Source organism: Paramisgurnus dabryanus, chromosome 5 (assembly GCF_030506205.2).
Source record: "Paramisgurnus dabryanus chromosome 5, PD_genome_1.1, whole genome shotgun sequence".
NCBI classification, from domain to species: domain Eukaryota; kingdom Metazoa; phylum Chordata; class Actinopteri; order Cypriniformes; family Cobitidae; genus Paramisgurnus; species Paramisgurnus dabryanus.
Window position 1 is genome coordinate 26912013 of NC_133341.1, and position 23519 is coordinate 26935531.

A 23519-nucleotide genomic window follows, 5' to 3' on the forward strand; every position below is an offset into this window, starting at 1 on the left:
AAGGCCTGTTTACACACACTCACAGCTATTCAAAAGAGCTGCTATGGAAAACAAAGGTAATAATAGACCATTTATTCTAAGGGCAAATCCTAGGGTTGTAAATCGACATGTAAAACCGTTTGCACTTAATAAACCACATACTTTCTATGTAAATATTAGAAAACAATTTAACATATTATTTCAATGCATTCTTCAGCACCTTTAAACAATAACATTACTAAGTGATCTACAGAAACGACATATACTGTAAAGCAATGCATTAGCAACGCAAACGTCATGGATTCAATGCCAGGAAACACACTTAATAAAAATAAAGCTTGAAAGCACTTTGAGACGCTTTGGATAAAAACGTCTGCCAAGTGTGTAAATGTAAACTCATACAAAAAGATACTGATAAGGCTTCTCGGGCCAGATGTGGTTAACTACCCCCCTAAAAGAAACCTTAATCTGACAGCATCTATTATAGATGACATATGCTCTTCTTCTAGGGAGCTTTTTCAGAAAAAAATTCTCGAAAGCTCAACTAGTAGAACATGGCATCATCAACATCATGGGGTTCGATCCTATTAATAAATCTAATTTGTAGGAACTTTAATGCAATTTGGTTTAAAGTAAACTCATGCGGCTCTGTTAACATCATTTCAGCTCAGCGATCATTTGTTTGAAGAACTGGCAATGGATGTGTACGACGAGGTGGACAGAAGAGAGACAGATGCAGGTAAGATCACACTGATATTTACCTTTAATAAACAACAAGGAAAATGTATAAATTCAACATGATTGTAGTCCGGTTTTCTAGTGTAAAGCATTACTCTTTTTGAGCATCTTGTCTTGTGTCTCTTGCAGTCTGGCTGGCCACACAGAACCACAGCGCCTTAGTAACTGAGACAACAGTTGTGCCTTTCCTTCCTGTAAACCCCGAGTATTCATCAACACGCAACCAGGCGAGTGCTGCTGAACAGACAGCAAATATACAGTCACTAAACTCACATTAGCAGGAAATCAGACCTCTCGCTTCAGACAAGTGACAGTTGCACCATGCAGAAATGTGCTAGACGAACATGCCAACAGGGCATGAGATTGATCAGGAAAAGGAAATGGCATCAAAAGTGTTACATGTTAAAGATGAATGATCATTTAAAGAATTGTTCACCAACAAATGTTTATCCTGCCATAAGGTTTCCCAAACTAATATGCCTTATTTTTACTGTGAAATTTTACGTTCATATTCATAGCAGTTGTTTCATTTGTAGTTTACATCCCAACCATTAGCATTCTTCTTATCTCTAAACTTAAACAGTGACAGGAAGTCCTTGCATAGGGGTGCACCACACATTTTTTGCTAAGGTTTGCATATGGTGGTGTGTTCTCAATGATAGCTTTATAATTATATCCTATTATATTCATAAAATAGGAAATATCCCAATATGTGGCCATGACTCATAGTAACGCAACATAGTGTATCGTAACTAGGGGCAAAGAGTATAGAGGTACAAGAGAGGAAACTCAATAGAATGTTCCATTGCATCACCAGCGCCCAGCAGCAGCCCCACGAATCCGCCATTTTGGAATGAAAGCGAATCGGGAGTCAACTAGAAGTAATGGCAATATCAGCTACTTTGTACATTAAAGCAACACTATGTAGTTTCCATGTAAAAATGACTTACAGTTCCCCCATGTGGTTGAAAAGCGAAACAGTTCCTGGTATCAGACACTCTTCTGCAGGCAGGGGGAGGGGCGGGGCCGTGTTTCCTACCCTCCACTGCCACTTTCAGAGTGTGCTTGTAGCAGCTAGGAGGCTGCTCAGGTTGCAGCAACAGTACAATTTGTCCAGTTAAAAGTTGTTCTATCACTGAAATAATTTTAGAGACATTATTTAAAGGTTGAAAAACTACATAGTGTTGCTTTAAAAGATCAAATTCAAACTGAATGATGATAACACAGAATAACATACAATCAGACCAGTGATCATTAATCCCTTTTTACAGCTTATTTTCAGATATATAGACAAGTCTTCCACTTTTATATAGGCTAATTTTACATAGATACATACCGACATAAACTCATCCACACATAATATTTTAGCTCCATATACATACACATATACACACATATACATCTGAATTGCTCGAAATGGATTAAGTAAAAAAAAACACAGCCACTGTCCCAAAGTGGAAATTATAGGATTAAAGACAGAGCCATGCATCATGTATATTTCATACCTAGTGGAGTTGGTAACTCATAATAGTAGTAAATGTGTAAAGTAGGATAAAATAGAAATACATAATAAAGCAAGTAAATGTGTATCTATTTAATGATTGGATTCCACAACTGATAACAACAAAAAATCAACACATACATACAAGACAATACAGCGTTTCGTGTAGGTGTAGCAAGTGAACAAAATTTTAATTTAAGAAACTTACTATTGCGCTTCTGATTTGGCTGTGAGATTCGCTGAGAATGAATTGGCTGTGAGAATTTTCATTCCAAAATGGCGGCCGCGCTACTGAAGCGCCACCTTGTGACTGTTGCCAAAAACGAATGAGAGTTTCCCCTCTTGTACTTCTATACTCTTTGCTAGGGGTGTCACCATTTTCGATTCTAGAAACGATTCGATTCTCGATTTTTACATTTTTTTTTTTGAAAGCACAAAAAATTCTATGCCATTTTTAGACTAGACTTTTATGAAATATAGTATCTGACCTTGAACCCGGAGATGCCCTGCCATGTTAGTTGTGTTGCCAGTTGAAAAATATGGTACACGCACATACTTGATTAAACGAAACTTCCTGTCAGATGAACATTCCTGTCAGTACGTTACACCCCAATAAGTCTTGTTTAAATGCTGTTTTAATAACTCTTTAGCAACTGAAATAAGTTGTTGTGAAACTTAAACAGATCTCAGTTCAGAGAAACGACCGGTCCTGCTGTGCACGTGCGTGCTCTGTTCTGACTGGCGGGAGGAGCGTGCTGTTTTTTTCCCATGTAAAGTCAGCTCGCGTGGTGTCTCCTGCATCTGCAATGCTATCTTTTAACTGGCTGTAGCTAGCTAAGTTAGAGAAGGTTGATTTGCAGCACTCAACACGTGGTGTTTTTCCCGCTAGGCAAGCTGACCGGACGTGACGTGGGGGCGTGGCAGCATCGACGATTCCAATTTATTAATTCGAAATTTGAGGTTGTGACTAAATTTTGACCGATTTTGATAAAAAAAAATCAAAATCGTGAAACACTTAATCGTAACCATGGTTTGTGATGTGTATCTTTTCGCGAGATTCATGCAGATGGATGCACTTTTTTAAGCTTCGAAATGTTATATATAATATAATAAATAATAAATAATCAGTACATTTTCTTTTTAAACTTCAGTATATTCACAAAGCTATTGTATGAATTAGTATATTGCACAATGTTATGTTGTGTATTTTTCCTTTTGTTTTGTAAAGATAAAAAACGGCATATGGGCTTGGAATGACACAAGAATTAGTAAATAATGACTGCATTAATTAAATTTTTGGCTCAATATCCCTTTAATTTTTTTTTCAGGGACGACAAAAGCTTGCAAGATTTAATGCCCATGAGTTCGCCACCCTTGTGATTGATATTTTAAGTGATGCAAAGCGGCGCCAGCAGGGAGGTTCAAGTCCTAAAGGTACATTTTTGCACTTATACAACCGACTATTTGTCCCCAATTATTATGCCGGCTTCTCTGTTAATGTTTCATGATTGTTTATTTTTCTTCATAGACCTTGACAATGTTTTCTTCAAAAGTCAAAGTAGTCGTCACGGAAGCGAAAGCCAAGAAATCGACCAGCCGGACTACGACAGCGTGGCGTCTGATGAGGACACGGATGTTGAATTGCGAATGGGCAAGGCAGACCGAGCTAAGGTTTTGAAGAATTGATTTTCTTGTGAAGTTCTTCTAAACACGATTAGACTAACGTTTCATCCGTGTTTCCCAACTTCTGCTTTTCTCTTTAGAGTTTAGACTCTGACGTGTCCGACGGACCGATTTCCGTGCAGGAGTTTCTGGAAGTGAAGAACGCGCTTTCAGCCTCTGAAGCCAAAATACAGGAACTGATGAAGGCGAACAGTAACCTGAGCGAAGAGCTGAAACTAATGCAAATAAAGGTACCAGAGATTCAGCATTGAGCGCTGAACGTCCTGGTCTGAGGGGCTTTTGTTCCCTTTTTGATGACCCGAGCAAAGCAAGACTTTTAAAACCCAGCGCCTAAAGATCTCCCATGCATGTGTGCGAGAAAATGCAGGTGACATCACCGTAATGGCTCCTAATGTCACCAATCCTGACTTTTAACATCCTTTGGAATATCGATGTCTGAATAATACTGTTATAATTGTGATGTAGTGTTCAAATAACCAGCATGAAATTAATCTCCATAGAGATGCTCCAAACAACTATTTGACATCAAAATAATATTGACTGTTCAATAATTCATTGGCATGCTAACCTTCCTAACTGTAAAGGTCTCGCGAATCCATGCAATGTCTTTTTATTAACAGAAGCTGTATTTATGCACATTTATTTAACATTTCCAGAGCACAGATAGTCCTGTAGATAAAAATGCATTGAGTAACGCTTTTAATTGGAATTTAATTGTAAATGTTTTTAATGTTCTCACATTAGCAATTATAAATGAATTCATCTTTTAGTTAGGATATTTGGCACTGAAGTGTCACAAACTATATGTTACAGACAAAAGCCATCAAAACAAAACAAAAATACAGAAGAAAAAATCCATAAACTGCTTTAATGAGTATATAGCTCATATTGAAAATGAAAACTAAACAAACAAAGCAGGTTTTTTTTAAATGTTTGCTCATTTCTAGAGTAAAAGCAGAGTTTTTTTTATGTTTGCCCATTTCTATAATACACGCACAGTTTAGGGAAGTTACAGTTTCAACATGTTTCCTGTTACATTTCTCAACCAATTATAAGAAATTATATTTTAAAGCGAAACTTTAAGGTTATAAATGGTTTCCTTACTTTAATGACTAACAATTTAGACGTGTTTAAGTTTGAGTGTTTTAGAAATGTATGTAATACCTGCATATTCAGACAATGATGAATGTTCATCTGTTATAAAACAAATTCGATCATTGTGAATATTTTGTGATAAAGCTGTGTGGCTTTGCATTGGTTGAACATCTGGCTGGATATAAATAGCGATGACCAAAATGATTTAATAATGGGTGAATTCAGTGAGCTTTTCTGTTACGCTTCTATTCTGCTTTATTTATTCTCCGATCCTGCCAAGTTTTTTATGCATGGCCTTTCCCTAAGCTCTGTAGTGAGTCTCTGTCCCTGTAGTTTCTTAAGCATGTCTAACTTGTGCCGTCTTATTTGTATCGGCTTGTGCCTGCATGCTAACTTTGAGTCTTGCTGTCAAGAAGTTTAGATTTATTACCTCCAGGCAATGGTTGCAGGCAAACATTTTAGCTGAAACTATGTGACCTAAATTATGTATATATTATACATCAATTTAAATGACGTACTCCTTGAGACTAGTAGTGTTAACATATTAAATTTATTGTAGTAAAATTTCATTTATTCATTTAGTAGACGTTTTCAAATGTACTTACAAATGAGAGAGCATTTAACATTTTGTCATTGCGCTAACATCAAGTGTAGTCTTCAAAGCTGCGTAAAAAATTTGAGTTGAAGTAAGGAATGATGAACAACGTAAAAGTTTTTTACATCTATGTTAACAAAGTAAGACTATGGAAAAGTGTGGTTTTCAGGTGAAAGGAATTTTTTTTCACTTTTCAGTTATTGAAATTGTAGATGGATACTTAGTTTTCTGATACAATTCCGTGATTTATGACCACAAAGTACCGTAATTTACGATAAAATACTGTAAGTACTTTAAAATAATTTTATTTTAACATAATTAAAAACTTGTAATTATTTTATAACAATAATAATAATAATTATTATTATTATTCTAACTTTTTTGTTTAACTCTTTCACCGCCAGCGTTTTTAAAAAAAGTTAGCAGCCATCGCCAGCATTTTTCATGATTTTCACCAAAGTTTAATGCCTTCCAGAAAATGTTCTTCTTTAAATATATAAACATACAATATACCAAATGAAAGAACAGACCCTCTGCTTTCAAACAAAAAAAACGCTTCATCCTACCTTCAGTGGTTCTTTTGTAATCAGCTTTTGAATATGGGTAGGTTTCTGCAAAAACACCACATTTTGAGCAAAAAGCAGAGATAATTCCATTTTTGTGACGGACTTTTCATAGAGGCTGTTTACACTTGGCATTAACATGCGTTTTCGTCGATCGGATCACAAGTGGACGACGTTAATGCCAGGTGTAAACGGTGTTCAAAACGTTTTGAACGCGACCACTTTCAACCACATTCAGAGGTAGTCGAAACCACTTTCGATCGGATCGCTTTGGAGTTGCGGAACGCAATGTGGTTGAATGCGTTCGAACAGCCACATGCGACCGCCTTCTCTCCGCCCATTTATCTAATCTGAGGTATTAAACACTAATTTTACGTCTTTTTTGACTTCTGCCGTGAACATACGGTGAACAGCGCTATTTTTAGCCTTTCATTGATAAAACTACTGCGGGGTGTTCTCCGTAGTTTCGTTTTGAAAGCGTGAAAGTTGCGCGATCCTATTTCATCAATTGCGCCGAAAATTCAGAGAAAGCTCCAACAAATAAACGTACAAAACACTGTGCAGCATGTATACTTGCTAAACAAGCAGCGGGCTCCGACATAATATAAGTTTGCGTCCATATAAACTAATAATTACTCCCGCTCGCGTTTGAATGACAGCAGAGAGACTCGCCCACCGTCTCACAGACCACCCCCTCACAGTATTCAGGACAGATGCGGTCGAAAGTGGACAAAAGAGACGGATTTAAATACCAGGTGTAAACGCAATGTGTCTCTCTCGTCCACTTGTGATCCGATCGATGAAAACAAATCTTAATACCAAGTGTAAACAGCCCCATAGAGATCCCATTCAGAGTGATCTTTAAAACAGACACGGACATGCAGCCGCTTGCCATAGGGCAATACTTCCCGGTTTAAAAAGTTGCGGAAGGGCGCACCTGGTGGATAATAGCGGTATTGCGGAAAGACGGAAAATCTCGTCATTGGCGGGGAAGCGTTTTCTCTTAATTGACGAGATATTTCGTCAATGGCGGTGAAAGAGTTAATTAGCATAAAATTGATCACAATCTCACAAACGTTCAGTTTCATCAAACCTACATTGAAATACAGATTTAAAAATTAGTAGTAATAATGCTAATGAGTATTAATTAATAAATAATATCAGTCATTGTAGATGTCATATTAGCCATTTTACTATCTAAATAACAATAAAAAGTCAAATATAATCAAATATATCATATTTAAAGCTCTTGTATAGCTCAGTGGTAGAGCAATGTGTTAGCAAGGCAAAAGGTCATGGGGTTCGAACCCAGGGAACGCACACACTGATAAAAATCCTGGCAGCCGGGAGGGAATATGAAATTCATGGCGAGTTTCGTGTCAACAGAGTTTAATGCGCACTTTAATTCAAAAGATATAGGTATGTACATCCAAAACTTAAAGGCGGGGTGCATGATTTTTGAAAAACACTTTGGAAAGGGAGTCGGGCCGAGTACCAAAACACACTTGTAGCCAATCAGCAATAAGGGGCGTGTCCACTTACCGACATTGCCTGGATTGCGTATGTGTGGGGCGGGTCTATCAAAAGAAGGTCCAGTTTCTATTGGGGTAGGGGCTTGTTTGTTTAGGTGATTTAAAATGTCAACATTGGCCTTTAGAGATCATGCACCCCACCTTTAATATATAAAACATAACAGATCCCTATAATGCCTTTTAACGTGTATGAGCACAGTTATTTTCCACATTTTAAAATCATTTTAGTGTTACTATTAAACATAAAATCCTTATTCAACATGTTGAAATAGTAAGGTTTGTAAATAGTCTGGTTTAAAATTATTGTTCAAACACTATCAACACCAATACTACAGCACTCAAACGCTCTACAATTGCCAAATCGAAAGGGCGGAGTTTATGTTGCGTGACTCTATAAAAGCGTCTGTAAAACACATCAATGTAAATGCAAGAGTAAACATTCAACAAACCTATAAGAGGCGACAGCCTAGATGGGCATTTGAAAATGTTTATTTGTCCATTAAATTTGTGCATTTGGTAGATGCTTTTATCCAGAGCCGATTACAAGCGCATTCAATATATAGATTTTTATCAGTATTTGTCTCCCCTGGATCAAACCCATGACCTTTGCATTGCTAGCACAATAGAGCTGCTACAGGAACACTTTTGCAATCATCTTTTAATTGACAGTTTCTCTGTAAGCTAAGCTTTGCTACAGTTTCTGCTTTTCTCTCCATCTCTCTTGCTTACTCGTTTCTCCAGCTGCAGTCTGTGCAAAGTGAGAACAGCTCGCTCAGGCGCCAGGTCTCAGCTCAACAGCCCTATCAGACCCCCGCGGGCCCTGACCATCCAAATCCTTCCAACCCCTCTACCTGTTCCTCCTCTTCCTCCTCCTCTGCCCTGAAACGGCACCTGTCTGCACGGGTGAGCCGCCCCATCTCTATGTATGAAACCGGCTCTGGTCTGAAGCCCTTTCTCTCCAAGGGAGAGACCATTTACCCTGAGGAGAACTTCCCTTCCCTGCAACCCTTTCCAACCCATGTAAGTAAAGACCTGCCTCTTGCCCTCTCTCCTTCCTTCATCTTCTCTTTATCTTTTCGGTGTGATGGTTTGCTGTCAATCATCAAAGTTTACTTCGTACATTGAATTCTGGAAACCATTTTGGATTATCTTAAAGGTGCCATAGAATGGAAAACCGTATTAACCTAGGCATAGATGAATAATAAAAGTTCTGTTCATGGGTACTTATGAAAACCTTGTGCATGCAAATGACCACTGAAAAACAGGCCAATCTCAATAAAGTTGTGACTGCTGAGTTAGCGCTATATGCTAGTTAATGTTATATGCTAGTGCTAGTTATGTTTTGCAGGTCAATACTGAATAAAAACACAAACTTACCACTAAGAAACGTCCATTAACAATCTTTAAACAATGTATTATTCCTTGAATTCCGTATCTTCGTCTGATACAAGCTCAAACATTAGGGTCTGTTTACACAAACACAGAGCTACTGAAAGGAGCTGCTCAGTGAAACAGCCAATCGGAGCAGAGTTCCACATTATTATTCATGACCCTTTCAAATAAGGTAATAATAGACCATTTAATTCTAAAGGCAAATCCATTCCTGGGGTTGTATATGGACATGTAAATCAGTCTCGGGGTAATTTTTGCACTTAATAAAGCCACATACCTTCTATGTAGATAACCGAGAACAATTTAGCATATTATTTTAATGCATTCTTTGGCACCTTTAAAGAGACTCTGTGTATTAATTTACCTGGCATCTTGGTTTTAATGCTATGAGTATTTATGGGCAACTAAATGCAAAAGTCACACACTTTTAATTTTAATGCCTCAAATTTTTGGCAACAGTTCTATTATGAATTTAATTTCAGTGTTTGTATATTTGTTTGTTTCTGTTTGTGACCCTGTCTGGGAAATCCAGGATAAAGTCTCATAATCTAATTATAAGATTAGGAGGATCAAAGTTTAATTTCGATCTTTGAGATGACCCTACTCAGTCAATTAAGATTTCAAGGTTATATTTTCTGTATGTAGGATGATTTTATAGAAACGATAAATCACAAAAAAATGACTTTAGCTGGGCTTTCACAGGAAGGGTCGCATTTTGTTGGCTGAAATGGGTGAAAGTTGAATTGGTGGTGAAAAATAGGTTATTAAGATAAAAGCATTTGGCTAGTTACATGTGAGTGTATAACAGCATTATACATTTGTGACCCTGGACATCAAAACCAGTCATAAGTAGCACAGGTATATGTAGCTATAGCCAAAAATACATTGTATGGGTCAAAATTTCAGATTTTTCTTTTATGCCAAAAATCTTTAATATTATATAAAGATATTTTGTACATTTACTACCCTAAATATATAAAAAAATAATTCATCATTAGTAATATGTGTTGCTAAGGACTTCATTTGGACGATTTTCTTAATATTTGTATTTTTTTACACCTTCAGATTCCAGATTTTCAAATCTGTCAAATATTGTCCTATTTTTTCAACTTTTATTTTTTCAACTTTAAGACAATGTGTAAATCTCTATTTCAAAAAATTAACCCATATAATAGTTTTGTGGTCCAGGGTCACATTTATTCAGGAGTACAACCATTACATAATGGAAAAGGTTACTCGGTACACCTCAAGTATAGCGAATGCTTTGGTTACTATTGATACTTTTTAAACCAATATTATCTTTGTATATGTTTGAGCGAGTTTTAGTATCCTATTGATGTAAAAAGCCCATTTTATTTTAAATGATCTTTTATACGATGTAAGCTTTTGTTCCTTTCAAAAATAAATTTTTGACCTTTAAGTGTTCATTGTGGTAATAAAATGTTTAAACACCATTGCTTTTCATCACATTCCTGCTTATAAATTGTACTGAAATGTAAAAACAAATGTTTGATAACTGCTATACAAACATCATTTTTCAGTCCTTATTATTGAACCTTTGTGCCTGAATGTCTGCATGCTTTTATAAAACTGTTATTAGTAATTGATCATGACTCTGTATGTATAACTATATGAAGAGTTTGGTTCTAAAACGAGATAAACGCCATTTAAAAAAAAAATAGTTACTGCCAAAATCAGTATTTTATCAGGTCAGTATTAAAAAGTAAACTCTTAATTTAAAGCAAAATCCGATATCCGCCAGGTTATTCGGTCATCTTTTTTTTCAAACTTGGACAAATGCCAGTCCTCCTCCTCTGCAGAATGCACTAAATCTGCTTAACCAATCACAGCGCACCATTCCACGCATTGTAAGCAATAAGGGCAGTGCTTTGAATACACACAGAATCCTAGTTTTCCTCATCTACTTTGTACTTCGTGATCAACAAACAAACAAAAACAAAATAGTAATTTTAATGGCATTGATAAACCTGTGGTGGTTTTCTGTGACGGGGAAGAAACGAAAGCCATCAATCGAATAATTTACATTAGGCACTCGGGTGAAGGAAAAATGCTGGCTATTGCTTGTTCTCACACGACGCTAACACATTGACCCCAGGGGATCTTATGAAAAACGTTCTATTATTTTACTCGAAGTCAACGAAAATCGAGTAGGACCAAAACATTTTATGGCTGATCACAAAAGTTCAGCGACGTCCCAAGGATGACAGCAGCAATGACAGTTTTCTTATTATGACAAAGAAACACTGTAAAAAAATTCCGTAGAAATTGCAGCTGGGTTGCCGGTAATTTACCGTAGATTTAAATTTATGTTTTTTTACTGGCAATATTTTGTTCAAAGTTAAATGAACATTAAACATTTACAAGTCTTTGTCTTTACAGAGTAAAACTAAAAAAACAGCATCAAGCAAAACATTCTGGGAAACAAAATCTGAAGCAAAAAACAGAAAAAGGTTGATGATGATTTCTGATTCCCAGAATGCTTTGCATGAGGCTGTTATTGTATAGTTTTATTCTGTAAAGATAAAGACTTGTTAATATTTAAAATTTATTTAACTTTGAACAAACTCTTGCCAGTTAATAACATAAATGTAAATCTACGGTAAATTACCGGCAACCCAGCTGCAATACCATTGTGATTTTTACGGATTTTTTTTACAGTGAAGTGTTTTGATTAATGCCATTAATATTTTGATTTTTAATCAGTGTATACCACTAGTCAACTAAATGAATATAACATGGCAGAGATGAATGCACATTTATATATTGATTCAATAGATTTATAGCATTTTGAAAAAAAACTTGGATGTATTGCATTTTGTGGAAAAAATAATCAGTTTTTATAATAAATCTTTGAAAATCAAATTATGGATTAGAATTTTTAATGTTATTATAACATAATAGTGGTTTTCATCTGGTCACTTTCTTTGTATAGATAACACATTTTTACCCAAATGAGTCAAAATGGATTTATTGTGTTTTGGAACCAAACTCTTCAAAGATACATACATACATACATACATACATACATACATACATCACATTATAATACAGCATTTCTCAGTTTCTCTCAATATTTTCCTTTATAACTTTTATTTAATAAGTCTGATTTGCACCTTTTTTTAGATTGAAAAAGGCATGTCTGATGCCACTTCCTCATCCCTCCCCTTACTCCCCTCCTCGACATCCTTGTCCTATTTGCCAAAAGAGAGCGTAGAAAGGGTTAAGTACATCCTCACATACTCTGTGCCCCGCGGGAGCGTCCAAAAGCACCCAGAGGCATTCCCCTCCTCCTCTTCTCCCTCCCTCTCGGATTCATCCTGCACCTCCTCTGCTCCCATCAGTCCCTACCTATCCTCTTGTTGTGCTCCGCTAATTACTGCGCATGATCAAGCTCTCCACCAACCCTCCAAGGGCTGCTGTTTCCTAATGATACGTATTTCTGCATTCATTACCACCATCTTGGCATGTGTGGTCATTTCCAGGCCGCGCTGCACTTGACTTGTTCACTGCTGCTGCTATGACACATACGTTTCTAAAGCTTCACATACATTCAAGCTTTGAGTCATTTTAAAAATGCCTGTGTGTGGCTTTCATTCATTAATTTTTGAAGTATCTGCCCACACTGTCAGAGAGAATGGTCAAAAAATGGCTATCACTGGGGCTACCCTTTAACAAGGTGGTAATGTGTATCATATACAGTAGACACAGGTGTGTGTATACATTTTGATATCAGTATAAACTTTTGAGGTACTCATTTGCATATGGCACCAATAGGTACCTCTGGGGTACTAATAAGACCTCTTTAGATGCAAATGTTAATTTTTTTTAAAGGGTACCGCCCCAGTGACAGAAAATGACTATTTTTTCTGACAGTGCATGTTTGTTACTCCAAACAGGTTTGGCTATATTCCTGTGTTCTTACAAATTTACAAATTGAAATTTTCAGGACCATTTCAAGCACATAAGATCATACCAGATCTACATCTCAAATGTATGCAGATTTGGGATTAGGATTTTCTGAAATTGTACATTTTTACATTGATTTCTGCAAGGCAAGTAGTAAAAATTGTGATAGCAGTTTATGTTGTGGTGGTCCAAGCATTATGACCAACTTTTCCCTCACAAGACATTACTATAATATTTTGTTACAGTAATTTTATAAAGTCCCAGTCAAAGTGCTTTTGGAATCTGACCCCATTACCTCGCATCCCTGAGCAGAGTCAAATATCTTTACTGTTTCCATGCACTGATCGATGCCACTGTGCCGACATGCAGTTGTAACATTGACTTCTACTCCTGTACACACAACATTATGTGTTATATTTCAGTTTGCTTCTTTTTTGCACCTGCTGCTCAATGCTCCAAAACAAAGTTGCCATTTGCATACTTATTGTTGTTTTGTGAGTAATATGCTTCACTGTGGTTTTTCATTTTCTGTCATAAACAGTTTTTTTTAGACAGCTGATCTATCTGATGGACAAATACAGAAGTTCTGTTTACCAGTGTGTGAAGCAGGTTGACTAGTATGGTTTTGTATGATGAAGCAGATAAAAAAAAACGCAATGACCAGGATTTTAAACAAAATGCATGCTTGTGACCAAAACACTCTTTGTATTTAAAGGGACACTCCACTTTTTTTGAAAAATACAAATTTTCCAGCTACCCTAGATTTAGACTTTTGATTTTTTAGGAGGCGCAATGATATTACGCAGTGCCTGAAAAAAGTCCCCTGCTATTGAAAGTTACTAAGGGGAATATTTGCGCACTTTTTGGAGCTCAAAAAATTGGGAACTATCCAATGCCATTATTATAAGCCGAAAGAGCCAGGATATTATTTAAAGAGCACCTATTAACTGATTCACGCTTTTACATATCTGTTGGTATATGAGTGTGTATTAGTAGATGTTAACTATGCAAAAGTTACAAATCCAAAAAAAGGTTTAACGCGAGCAAATTTGACCAGCCAGGCTAAAAGTGCATTTGTAACCACTTTTAACCTCTTTGCTTCAGGGCCGTGCAGAGACAATTGGAGGGGCAGGTGCTCAAAAAATAAAAAGGGCACTTTGCTCGCTGACACGCAAGCACACAACTAAAACAAATAATAAAGTAATACAGAATAGAAAGATGATTTTAAGTCTAACGTTTTCCTTTATTTTCCTTGCAAATAGAGTGAGAGAGAAAAATCTATATAGACTGAGTTTTATATCTATATATTTATGCATTTGGCAGCCACTTTTATCCAAAACGACTTACAGTGCATTTCATTGTGTGTTTGTGTGTGTCAACAGTATATGCCGTTTTGAAATTATATGATATTATTGCATTGTGACATTAAGATATTATTACGTTTACAGTCTTGTGTTTTTTTGTCATATTAAAAATATAATTCTATTCTATTCTAATCCTGTTCGAAATTTGTATACAAAGAGAGCCTATAGTTTTGAATCGTGTTTGTGTTGTGTTTTTGCACACTTTGATGCCTTGATGACACGGCAATAAAATAATGACATTCATCTCTCCTTTCATTCATTTTATGAAGCCTCTAGTACTTTCTTTATTTTCAGGTAAACTAAAACTGGTTGCAAAGCTGGAGAGTTTTTGACCGAGTTAATAATTTAGCACGAGTATGGCTATATTACCCAACATCAGCTCACATTGTCTTTAATCAAAGGCGAGTCCAGGAATCGTAAATTCAATATGATACAAAAATTAAACGAGTTTTTTTTACCGTATTCATCGGATCTTGCTCCTCCAACAAACTCCGCGTGACAGGTGGATGACATTAGAACAGCGCGAGAGCGATTTGAAATCAAACTCCTCCGTATGATTTCCCGAATATTTCTCGCGGTACTTTGATGTCATGTGCGTTTCGGTTCTTGCATTGCTGTGAAGTTGAGCACACCTAAAAACTCGAGACAGCTACCTGTATGAACTCCCGGCAGAGAACGTCCCTGCCTTTGCCTCATCCATTGTTTTTATATGGGAAGAATGTTTTATTTTCAGCGTGAGAAATGCAAGGTGTGGCGTCACTGGCGTGTAAACTGGCTGAAGTGCGTGTGTCTCCCGCCGAATGCATGAGACTTGAGAGCCCTGTTTGCATCTTACGTTGTAGAGATGTTAATACACACAGACAGCAATAAACAAAAGCTGTGCATGCTCTCCTCACGTTGTTCGTGTAAAATAATAATAATATAACAAGCATATCGCTTCGGTTCAATGCCGGCTCGAGGGGGATCCTCCCTGTCCTGCGCACCGTGTCGTGCACGTGTGGGCGCTGCCAGCGCTGTGAGCTAGCTAGTGATGATCGTCCCTAAAGAGATTGTCCAATGAAAGGTCAATACGTCATCATGTGACTAATTTTATTTGCGTCTAAATTATTTTTTATTAATTTTACTAATAGTTAGATTGGGCAAGCCTTCACAAAAGGGCATTTAATTACAAAAAAATGCCTTGACAAAAAGGGCACTTTGGTCATCCAGGGGTAAAGGGGCAGGTGCTTGGGCACCCGCCGCCCCCCCCTCTGCACGTGCCTGCTTTGCTTCCTTTGCAGTCAACCTCTGCTCCCAAGCTTACTGCATAAAATTCTCTCTTGCTTATCTAAACATTCAACAATGTAGTTTTCTTTTGCTTTTACCCTGCATTACTGCTATTTTACTTGGGCACAACCAGGGTTTAAATTGGGCCGGGGCCGTCCGGGGCTAAGCCCCGGCACATAGGCTGAAGGTCGCTCTTTGCTCTTGCCAGTGTACTCGCTGCGCTGGTGCGTGTGCACTGACGCGAAGGGAATAATGTGTTTTCATTCATTATGGGGCATACTTACCAACGCAAGTTTAACGATTTGCGCGAGCAGATTACATACAAAGTCAATGCAAAGACGCAACCAGGCGCGTCCTCGCACAGGGCGATGAAAATGACGCGAATTGTGCGCCGCAATTGCCGCGAAAACACGCGCTTTTCCCTTTAAATGCGTCTTCGCGCAAGATATGCAACTCAAGCGAAAAAACTCCGAACTTCAAGAACGCGCTCTTACCCAAGATCATTTGACGAGAGAGACAGAGAGAGAGAGAGAGAGACAGAGAGAGAGAGACACAGAGAGAGGTAATAATGGTGCCCACGTCGAGAAAACTTCATAGAAGACTAGAAACGTGTAAAGGATGAGGATTAAAGTATGTATGTCACTCATCTAATTACATTATGTTAAGGATAACACTGGATATAACTATTGTATAGTTTAATAATGTGTTTTCATTCATTATGGGGCATACTTATCAATGCAAGTTCAACGATTTGCGCGAGCAGATTACATACAAAGTCAATGCAAAGATGCAACCAGGCGCGTCCTCGTACGGGGCGATGAAAATGACGCGAATTGGGCCCCGCAATTGCCGCGAAAACACGCGCTTTTCCCTTTAAATGCGTCTTCGCGCAAGTTATGCAACTCAAGCGAAAAAACTCAGAACTTCAAGAACGCGCTTACGCAGGATCATTTGACGAGAGACAGAGAGAGAGAGAGAGAGAGAGAGAGAGAGAGAGAGAGAGACAGAGAGAGAGAGAGAGACAGAGAGAGAGAGGTAATAATGGTGCCCACGTCGAGAAAACTTCACAGAAGACTATAGAACGTGTAAAGGATTAAAGTTTGTATGTCACTCATCTAATTACATTATGTTAAGGATAACACTGGATATAACTATTGTATAGTTTAATAAAATAATGTATTTTGATTACACAAATCAAACCTAACTATATGATTGTTTTCGCTGCTGACCAGCATAGGGAATCTCTATGGCTAATTTATAAGACATGTTGATGATACAGTACTGTGTGTTGTACCTTTTCTTGTTAATTGAGTCATTTGGGGCATCTTATGCCTAGAATTATTCAAGGAGGTTGATTCTTTTAACTTCCTTTAAAGTTTGATCAGTTGGGCATAATGACATGTGCAACAAATGGATATAGGGCGTCAAACTCATAGATTTGCATCATTTAAAATTCAGATGCTCTTTTTAAAATATTTTGGGTCAACCTCTGTGACAGCTTTAAAGCTGAAACTTATCAAATCCTATCAGAGGTCCAGAATGTCATTGAAACACACCAGTGGCTTTGCTGTCATCAGTATTAAACATGTTACCCCTTGAAGTACCCCTCCCCGCAGAGCCCCCCCACATAACAAATCCCAATTTAACCCCTGGGCACAACTAATATAAAAATAAGTTTGTTACAGTAATTGTAGAATTAAAGCTGCAATCCGTGCACTGTTAGAAAAAAATGTCAAAATATGTACCTCAGCTGTCACTGAGGTAGTACACTGTAAAAAATTATGTCAAATCAACATATATTTTTATTAGGGATGCACCGATAGGATTTTTTTGGGCGGATGCAGATACCCATTTAAACAGACAACTTCTGGACGATACCGATATTAAACACTTGTATACAAGTTGGTCTATTAGCTAGTTTATTTCTGCATCAAATTATTTTTACTGAACATGGATTGGATCTAATTAACATTCAACTGACCAACATAATAAGAGAGGCACAAATTAAGCTAAAACAAATTTAATAAGACAGCATGACAACCTTCAAAGGTGGTTTTTGCTATTCAGCATTTATTTTATTAACAACATTAACTCATTTTTTACATATAATGGATTTCTTTTTGTAGTTAATTAATAAACAATCGGTATCGGCCTTTCTCGTGCTATTGCAGATATGCCGATGGTTTCAAATTCATCAATAATCGGCCGATAAATATCGGCGGCCGATACATCGGTCCATCACTAATTTTTATGTTACTTTAACTTAATTTGTTAAAGAGCACCTATCGTCCGATTCAAGTTTTTACATTTTCTTTTTGTATGTAAGTGTGTATTAGTACCTGTACATACGTACAAGTACATACCCTAAAGTAAACATTGACGCGAGTTATCATCTCCAATAGGGGTGTGCCATATCATACCGTTCACGATAATACCGGTATAATTTTTTACATGATAAAAAAGTCATATAATGATATCCATGATATAGCGACGTGATGACGTATGGTGCATTTACGTTCCCTAACGCGCACCGCAACAACACCTGAGAGCAAGAGCAGCATGTCAGCAACGTGAGTACAACCAAGCTATATAGGTACACGAGGAGGAGATACTAGCAGGCAGCAGCGGGTGATGTGCAGCCAAAAAATAAATTAATGACTCAACCGCGCATCGCTGTAAAAACTGTAAAACCAAAGTGTTAAGGAGTTGCGTTAGGAAAACACTGCCAACTCGTACCGTAACTTATTTTACTGACTGAATTTAAATCCAAAAAATGTTCACAAATGTTTACATACTAGTTGTACTGACGCACGTTTACTTAATATTTAATAAGACAGATCCATCTTTTCTATTCATTTTCCATTAAATTATGCAATCTGATGTTTAAAGCTCCGTTTTACCCTGTTTGTTTCTTCAGCGAGTGCCGTGAGGCGCACCGTCCACTCCTGGGTCCTAAAGTACACCCATTTCTTACATTAGCCTTGCTGATTTTTTCTGTGTTTATATGAAAATTTGATTTATTCACTTAATTTTTATCTGAACTACATGAGCATTTATCTCACAAACCCAAATGTGCCATGATTAATGGTAATGTTATTTTTTTGATGTTTATGCGAACAAAAGTGCACTTACATGTAAAATTATTTTGAAATCAAAATTTTAAATAATTAGCTAATGACTTAAATTACTGGGATCTGTGAAAATTACTGAAAATCTGTGGTATTGTCATAGTGATGTAAAATTTCATCTCTAGTTTGTACACTTTGGATTAGATGGTCTGTCATTAGCTCATTGGATGGAAATTGCCCTTCCTTTTCCATAATTTTTTATACCGTCATAAATATCATTAAACTCTTTTCTTGGACTACAACAAACACACAGATTGTAGGCAACAGTTTACTTCCTGGGGTTGGTGATGTAGTTTAGACCGACATTATCATAATTCCTCCCGCTTGGACTCGGCCTGTAAGTTAACTCCTGTTAGCATTTAATGCATTGCATTGAATTTTTTAAACATGGTAAAAAATCTGGAGCCACAAATAATGTTTAAAAAATTTTTTTTAACCATAAACCACGCAAACACATTGTATTATACCAAATACACAAAATTACGTTGTTTTTTAGCAATGAAATAGGTGCTCTTTAAGTTAAACAATTTCAACTTGTTTTTTTAAGCTATGTCAAATTACAATTCAAAACTTAAAATAGGTTGAATTGGCGTGTAAAACCAAGGTGTTTTAACTTCATGCTGCATTTTCTTTGCAGTGTACCCTTTTAAAAGGTCCTAATAGGTACCATTTATGTACATAGAGAAAGGTACCAACATGTTCCTTTCAGATACTAATACAGTGGGGGAAATAAGTATTTTTTCAGTACATATTTTCCAATGAGGTAGTTCACATGACATTTTCACCAAACATCAGTATTAACTCAAGAAATTACCAAATATAAAGAATTCACAACATTAAAGTCCATAAAGTTATGTGCAATAAAGTTGAATGACACAGGAAAAAGGTATTGAACATGTTAAGAAAAAGCTAGTCACCAAGGCAAGGAACCAGCAGAAATCCTAAGTATTTAGAAATAATTATATTTCCTCTCTGTGCAAATTATTATCAGATAAAATATACTTGAATAGGTTTAGCCCAAGTAATAGCTGGGGTACATATTTTACCACTTTTCTGACAGTGCAACTTTAAAAAAATAAACAAAAGTTCAATACTGTGTCCTTATCTTACCCAGATTCACAACGGTAAACTTAATGATTAATAATTTGAGCTGTCAGGTATGATTTCGAAAGAAATGTCACTTTCGCTTACTTTGACTTCATCCTAAGTAAAAATAATAACTTTAATTTTATGTTTCAGACAGAGATGCAGATTGCAGCTTTAAAGTATTACATTTGCTGAGTTTAATTTTAACCACCTGACAAGTTAATATTTCTAATTTTCTCTTTCCAGTCTTGTGATGTCACGTTTTGTTTGCCGCATTTTTTTTCTTTATAGGCCTCCAAGTTTGACAAGCAAAGCAGCATATCTGATGGTGACTATGACAACACAGTGAACGAATCCGACATCGATGATTCAGGGTACGGACATTTTCCGTTTTACAACCTGAAATAACTTTTGTGTCAAATCCTGCTTCCGTCAAACCAACCTTTATAACTGCATTATAACCAGTTTTCACAAGAAAGTAAGTATCGCATCTTGCTTTCAGCCATGTATAAATAGAAAACATGCTAATGGTGTCATAATGGCATCATAAAACCGCAATTCAAGTATTACTCATCCACTTCCAGACACATTTCTTCCATTTATTTATTATGTGCTCCCTCCTCCACTTACAGATTTGTCCGTCGGTGTCGTCTACGAAGCAGCGGTTGGATGGCAGAGAGTGGCTCCATACCGGAGCTGGACGATCATGAATGTGAATCCGACCCCAGTCTGCCCAGCACAGAAGACGTCATCCGGAAAACTGAGCAGATTACAAAGAACATCCAGGAACTGCTGAGGGCTGCACAGGAGAATAAATACGAGAGGTGTGGAAAAAAGTCCATAGCAGTATCTCGCCATGGTTTTTGTTGTCTGTCATCATTTATTGACTTTCATTTTGTTAAAAACCTGTATGAATTTCTTTCTTCTGTTGAACACAAAAGAAGATATTTGGATAAATGATGGGAACCACACAGTTGATGGTACCCATATAGGAATAACAAATACTATTGAAGTCAATTGGTACCGTCAACTGTGTGGTTACCATCATTTATTAAAATATCTTCAACAGAATAAAGAACATTGTCAATACTTTTAGTTTGTTATTCCCCAACACTTCTAAGTGTTAATCACTGCTTTGCATATTGCTATCCATTTTTCCATCCATTAAATAAGTTCCTCTATTTGTACCTTTCTCCATTTTCATCTCTCTCTCTTCTTTTGTGCTCAAATGACTGTTCACCATTCGGGCTGTGTCTCTTCGGGGGGCGCGCGTTCTGTTCGGTCCCCGTTCTGTCTCTTTCCTCCCACCAGTTCCCCGTGTGAGCAGAGGGAGAGTGTCCGCAGACTTAGACACAGTCTGGGTTGTTTCGGCACCCTGGTGCCTTGGGCAGACAAGCCCCCGTCTCCCATGCAGTCCCTCGGCCTAAGAACTCCCCACCCAGCCGTCCCCAACAGCCCTGCCTCCTGGTACTCTGGCCTTTGTCCCTGCCTCACAGGCACAGTGTCTACGTCTACCTCTTTCTTTACTTACACACTAATCTGCTCGTGTGCCTCATGGGGCACAGGTGTGGACTCAGAGCACTAACATAACATGCATGTATGTGTGCATAAACATTGAATGCTACATATAAGGATTGTAGCATATTTACGACATCTCCACATGATTTCAACATTGACCCTGTTTAGTTTCATGATGCATGGAATGATTCATCTGTGCACGTTACTTAATCTTTTTTTTTATAACTTTTATTTATCAAATGCAAAAGTACAAACATAAGGTGCATACAGAAATAAAATGTCTTTTTTTATAAACTTAACAACCCCTTACTTAATCTTTAATTAAGTGAGATCATTTGCTTTTGAAATGAATTTTCTTATCTGTTGATGTATGTGAGGTCATGTTACCCTGCCCCAAAAACCACATAAAACAATGCCCGGATAAAATTATATCCTACACTCGCAGAAATAAAGGTACAAAAGCTGTCACTGGGGCAGTACCCTTTCAAAAAGTACACCTTTGTACCTTAAGGCAGTGGTTCTCAACCTTTTTTACTGTAAGGCCCCCCTATTGCCCACAACAATATTTGAAGGGCCCCCACTCACTAAACTGTTACCAAATAAATTATAGATCTTGGCATTACTAGGCAGATGTATTTAAGCTACAAAAATAACCAATTAATAAGTATTTATTCTTATTTATTCTTGCGTAAATCTTAGCCTATCGTTATGCTTGTTTTGTATTATTTTGAATCATTTGGAAATCTGTTGAGGCCCCATTGTGGGCCCCGGACCCCTGGTTGAGAAACACTGCCTTAAAGGGACACTCCACTTTTTTGAAAATATGCTCATTTTCCAGCTCCCCTAGAGTTAAACATTTGATTTTTACTGTTTTGGAATCCATTCAGCTGATCTCCGCGTCTGGCGCTAACACTTTTAGCATAGCTTAGCACAATCCATTGAATCTGATTAGACCATTAGCATCATGCAAAAAAAATGACCAAAGAGTTTCGATATTTTTCCTATTTAAAACTTGACTCTTCTGAAGTTATATTGTGTACTAAGACCGATGGAAAATTAAAAGTTGCGATTTTTCTAGGCAGATATGGTTAGGACTATACTCTCATTCTGGCGTTATAATCAAGAACTTTGCTGGCGTAACATGGCTGCAGGAGGCGCAATGATATTACGCACTGCCCGAAAATAGTCCCCTGCTATTGAAAAATATCAAGGGGACTATTTTCAGGCACTGCGTAATATTATTGGATGCCAAAACGGTAAAAATCAAAGGTTTAAATGTAGGGCAGCTGGAAAATGAGAATATAAAAAAAAAGGTTTGGGTCAAAAAGGGACAAACCCAACCTGTGGGTTGTAATTTAACCTGTGCTGGTTTCAAACCAAAATGCCAGGTTGTCTTAACCCATTGTTGGGTCAAATGTAAACATTTCTTGGTTCATTTGTCCCTTTCTGACCTAACCCAGCATTTTTTGAGTAAGATTTTTTTTCTTTAGTAGAAGCTTCATATGCGTACTTTCTGTTTTGCAAAAAGGTATCACTTTACAATTAGGTTGTATTGGTTACATTAGTAAATGCATTATCTAACTAGGCAGTAGTTCTGCTTTATTAGTTAATGCACAATGAACTAACATATGGAAAAGTGAAGTGAAAGTGAATTCACCAAATTCTATTGGCATCAGTGTTGGGTGATTAGTTTTTAAATTACTTTTTCCTTAAAAAGTAAAGTAAGGGATAACTCTTATTTTTCTAGTAATTTAATTACAGTTACTTCTGATGTAATTGAACTAAATACTGTGAATGGACTGTAAAACAATTATATATAATACAATAGTGGATTTAACATCAAAATGGAAAGTTTATGGTTGAAATGCATGTTTTTATGTATCCTTCTCACTATACTTTGAGTTAATACAAATAATGGTAACACTCTAGTGTAGTTTCCGAATTTCACTATTAACTAGTTAGTTATTAGCATTACTAATACTGAGATTCTGGCTGTTTATTAATACTTAAAAAGCAAATATTAGTGCCAGATTCAGAAAAATCTTATTCTACATCCTTAATCCTACCCAATTCCTACCATTAGTTAAACTTAAAGGGACACTTCACCCATTTGCATAAAGCTTTGTATAGTTAGAACCCCAGTCATGTTTTT

The 23519-nt window shown here is 36.9% G+C and overlaps 1 protein-coding gene across 2 annotated transcripts in view; it reads left to right on the forward strand.

Annotated features, from left to right (window-relative positions):
* git2a (G protein-coupled receptor kinase interacting ArfGAP 2a) overlaps positions 1–23519 on the forward strand; it is a 50303-nt gene that overhangs the window by 22653 nt on the left and 4131 nt on the right. The window contains exons 10-18 of one of the 2 annotated variants that reach the window (XM_073814729.1): positions 646–718; positions 847–944; positions 3547–3652; positions 3747–3889; positions 3982–4131; positions 8428–8706; positions 20141–20223; positions 20482–20673; positions 21161–21316. In XM_073814729.1, the coding sequence (XP_073670830.1) occupies positions 646–718; positions 847–944; positions 3547–3652; positions 3747–3889; positions 3982–4131; positions 8428–8706; positions 20141–20223; positions 20482–20673; positions 21161–21316 (1280 nt within the window). The remainder of the gene's footprint in view (positions 1–645; positions 719–846; positions 945–3546; positions 3653–3746; positions 3890–3981; positions 4132–8427; positions 8707–20140; positions 20224–20481; positions 20674–21160; positions 21317–23519) is intronic. The other variant, XM_065250751.2, reaches the window with a different exon arrangement.